The 4,497-nt window shown below is 36.4% G+C and overlaps 1 protein-coding gene across 1 annotated transcript in view; it reads left to right on the forward strand.

The window, feature by feature from the left end:
* Positions 1–4,497, forward strand: part of HOOK3 (hook microtubule-tethering protein 3) — a 68,524-nt gene that overhangs the window by 55,296 nt on the left and 8,731 nt on the right. Inside the window, exon 16 of the mRNA XM_010000475.1 lies at positions 877–964. Coding sequence (XP_009998777.1) covers positions 877–964 — 88 coding nt within the window. The remainder of the gene's footprint in view (positions 1–876; positions 965–4,497) is intronic.

Genomic DNA, 4,497 nt, shown 5'->3' on the forward strand with positions numbered 1-4,497 from the left:
GGAAAGAGACTGTGTAGCCCAGAAAAGAGAAGGCACAGGGCAGGTCTTGTCAGTTTTTATAAATATTGGATGGGATGTCTAAAGGAGGTGGAGCTACAGTCTGCTCAGTGATGCCCAGAAACATGGCAGAAATTGAAACACATTAAATTTCATCTAAATGTAAGAACATACTGGACATAGCATTCAAGTTTGGATTCCCCAGTACAAGAAAAATGTGAGATCTGGCTTTGTTCAGGCCAAGGAAAAAGGTGGCATAGAGGAGATAATACTGTGATCCACATCTATCTGATTGAAAGGTGTTAAGAAGACAGAGCCACATGCATCTTAGAGATTGACAGTGGAAGGACAAAGGGCAGCAGACGTAATATGGAAAATGGTGAAATTCTGACTAAATGCAAGGGAAAAAAACATTCTTGGGGTAATTTCTGGGCTCTAGAAAAAAGGCACAAAGTGTTTGTCGGACATCCATACTTAAAGATGTCCACATCTCTACAGGATGTGGCTCCCAAGCAATCTGTTGTAAGTGTACCTGCTTTAAGGAGGAGGTTGGATTTAGGCAACCTCCCGAGATCCCTTCCGAGCCACAGGTTTGTAGGAATCTATGGCTGTGTAAAAGCAGTAAGCTAGTAGCTCTCATATAGTAAAACTGACTGTTAGATACTCTGTTCCACGTGTAGAGAAATTATTAATACATGCATTTATGTTGTTTTGGATGAGTATCAGAATGTTCTGGATGACTACAAGCTATAATCTCTGGAAATACTGTATGTTTTATCTACTGTTGTAAATTTTATGTGAATAAAATATCTTATGTAGATGACCTGAAAGTTGTTGTGGTTTTTTTCCTGTAAAAACAATATAAAATCTCTTTCCTAGACTGGTAAATCAGAGACTTCTTGAAGTGCAGTCCCAGGTTGAAGAGCTGCAAAAATCTTTGCAGGATCAAGGTTCAAAAGCTGAAGATGTAAGTAGAAATGTTCATCAAACTTACATTCAAGTAGTTACCATTTTCAAAGCTTTCAACTTTTTCTAAAAAACATGTAAAATAAATAAGAAATTTCTGAGCATTTTACATGTTCGCTCATACCATCTTATTGCTAAATTGTGCTTCTCAAAGTAGAATGTAAGACACAGCAAGACATTTGTCTAGAAAATAAAATTATCTTATGTAGAGAAGCTGTGAAATATGTTCGATTTAATTCATTTTTTCTGTTCCAATAGCAAACGTGGTGTCAAAGTTATTTAATTAAAGAGTTTTGTAGGTAATTAAGAAAATGTTAAATCTCCATGTCTTAATAAAGCATCTGAAGTTAAATTTGGTTTAGCTTTCTTAATGAAAATTAAGGCCTTTCCTACCAGAGGAAGCTCTGTAATTGTGTATATATATGTATTTTGTAACATAAGATGCCAGGCAGGCGAAAACAAACAAGCAAAAAAGTAAAATAATTAGATCCTCAAAACAACGCAGCGTCTTCTGTTCTATATACAGCATTAACTTTATTTTTAGTGTAAGAATGCACATTGTGACAGAGTTAATGTGGCAAACAACTTTCAGTCTTCCACTCTAAAATTGTGTTTGCCATCTTCTCTATGTGAGAGAAGAAGCTCTAGAACTTCCTTGAAAACAGTGATTTTCAAGACTGTACGTTCACAGTGTATACTCACCATCTCAGTGTACTGTGTTGCTAATTGGCAACAAGTTGTAATATGTTGCTTTCTATTTTTGTGGTTTTGTTTTAACTAATTTATATAAAACAGTGGAAGCTTTTACTAGCTGCTTATTTTCATATAAGAATGTGTTTAATTTAGCTTATCCTTTTCATTTTCAGAATAAACTATGTGAAAGTAAAACATCTAGTTGTTTTCAACTAAGATAATTTTCCTAAAAACTTAGAATGTGTTTTAGAATGCATTTTAAAGTAGGTCCATACTGTTACATGATTCTAGTACATTCTTTGTTGTCTTTGTTATTGGCCAAAATTAGATTTTCAGAGTGAGCAGGAATATGAAAAAATTATTCTCTGATATTGATTGTCAGAAATGGTGCCTGTCTAACTGAATTCAACTTTATTTACTGCAATTTGAATTGTGTCCCTTTTTGAGGCTTTGGTTTGAACAGTAATTTAGGGCATGTCTACAGCTCATTTACAAGACTAGTTGCAGCCTATGTAGACATCATCTGAGATTATTCTGTTAACAGCAAAGCTGTGTGTGCAAAGTAGCGCTTGTTAAAACACAGCTGCCAAGTTCATGTTGCAGTTTCTGCATTCCTGACTCCTGTGTAGGGCTGACCATGCCAGTGGTGATTTATAGGCACTAATCCTATGGCCTGTATTGCTGAGTTTGGTGTGTAGCAGCATTTCATTTACTCTTAAAGAAAGGAGAGTGCAGACTCAGATAAGTATGGAGTATATAAGAACCTCTGAAGGTATGGACAATCATTGCATCTCCCACACAAAGCAGAGCAAAGTTAAACCCAGCTGCTCAAGTAGATGGAATTTGTGTTGGCACCACCTGAGTTATTCTTGCAAAAATAGTGATTCTTCAGGAGCATGAGAAAAAGGGTAAGGAGACACATGGCATACAGTTCGTTTATGCATTATTTTCAGCATGGTTCCTCTGTTTTTCGCTGCTTTTTTTCAACCATGCACTGAAGTCTGCATTTTTGTTTACTTATATTGTAAATATGTTTAATACAGAAAACTGAAGATGCTGTTTGTAGTCAGTCCAGAAACTTATTGTTGTTGTTCTTTTTAGTTTTGTTAGTTTCAAAGTTGAAGTAATTTTTAGGCTTAGCCAAAAATTAGTAAAATCACTATCCTAACTGAGGCAAGTATCATTGCAATGATACATACTGATTGCTGAGGTCCACATGGAGAAGCAGTTTTGATTTTGTATTGAAGTGCAATGGAAAGTGTATATTAGGAACAGATCAGTGCCATTTGTAATGGGCACTAACACATCCTGTTGGAATGCATGATTAGTCTAACCTGGGTGTTACCTTGTTAGGCAGGGAAAGGACCTCTTACCCTACTCTTCTGTGCTACAGAATCAGCCTAGTGTGGTCAGAATAGCAGGTTTGATTTATTGTCCTCCAGAATGGCAGTGGTCATGTGTAGGGCTGCTCAACAGGTACCCTGAGCAGCTTCCACTACATTATTTGCATGCCTTATTATCACTCTCTTTTGTCACCTTTGTTCTCCCTTCCTCTGTCCTAATCCTTTCTTACATAAACAACCTGCCTTTAGTTGGTCTGACTCCACTGGACCTAGTCTTGCTAAATCCATGCCAAATCTGGTATTTCTCCTGCTGTTACATATGCAATCTTGGCCTTATATAGTGTTCTAGATACAGTTACTAAGTCCTCCTGACTTGGTACCTCCCTAAAAGGTTCCAAAACCTCTGTTACCTGTTTGGTTAACTGTGAAGTTAACTTTGCTTGTTTGGTGACACACTGGAACAAGTTGCCCAAATAGGTGATTGATGCCCCATCCCTGGAAACATTCAAGGTCAGGTTGGAGGGGTCTGTGAGCAACCTGACCTAGCTGAAGATGCTCCTGCTTATTGCAGGGGGATGTTGGACTAGATGACATTTAAAGATCCCTTCCAACGCAAACTATTACATGATTCTGTAACTAATTTTGGCATTTTTGGAATCTGAACATCCTTCATGGTGTGGTTTGTAACTTTTGTTATCTTCTCACAGCCTTACCTGTCTTACGAAGCAATTTGCTCAAAGCAATGTGCCACAGTTTCCCTCACCCTGCTAAGTTAGCTTAAGCTCAAGCTAAAGCTCCATCTGTCTGCAGCCTTGACAAACAGAACAAAACTGAACTTTTTCTTTAAAAGGGGGACAGACCCATTCCTTTGGCTTTTTTTAGCATGAAAGAAATTTCCAGCAAAAATACCCTATTTCTGTAGGTTTTTTTGATGTGAAGAAACTATACCCATGAAATACTGGGCGGGATACTTCTTTTCCAAAACCAAACCATAATTAAGTGTTTTTTTCTGTTATTACTTAGGTGGAACTTGTTAGCAGTGGGAGGAAAAAACAAAATATTGAGTGTGCCTTTGTGAATTTTTTACTTGTAGAATATTCTTCTATTATGAACAGATAAAATGCTTGAATTAAGTGAAATGTAAAACTAGCTCAAAAATTAGATAAAACTTTTTTTTTTTTTAAATTGGTATTTTCTTTAAGAGACTGTCTTCCTATAAGAGAACAACAATTATGGTAAATACATGTTAGGGGCAGAGGATTTGGATATCTGCCTTTTGAAAAAGTAATGTTTGCCCATCCATTTTTAGAGTAACTTATTTAAATTTATCTGCTTTGTCACAGGTATATATGGGAATTTTGGGTGACTAAAATCACACATTCTAGCTTTTATTCTTTTTTCTAATCTTATATCTTGGGTAAATCTCTCTGGGTAAACTCAGCCCTGCTTCTTTTAATTGTATGTGCTGTTTATCATTGTTAGTTTCTTGCTTGTGAAA

Source organism: Chaetura pelagica, unplaced genomic scaffold (genome assembly GCF_000747805.2).
Source record: "Chaetura pelagica isolate M959 unplaced genomic scaffold, ChaPel_1.0 scaffold16, whole genome shotgun sequence".
Lineage (NCBI taxonomy): Eukaryota > Metazoa > Chordata > Aves > Apodiformes > Apodidae > Chaetura > Chaetura pelagica.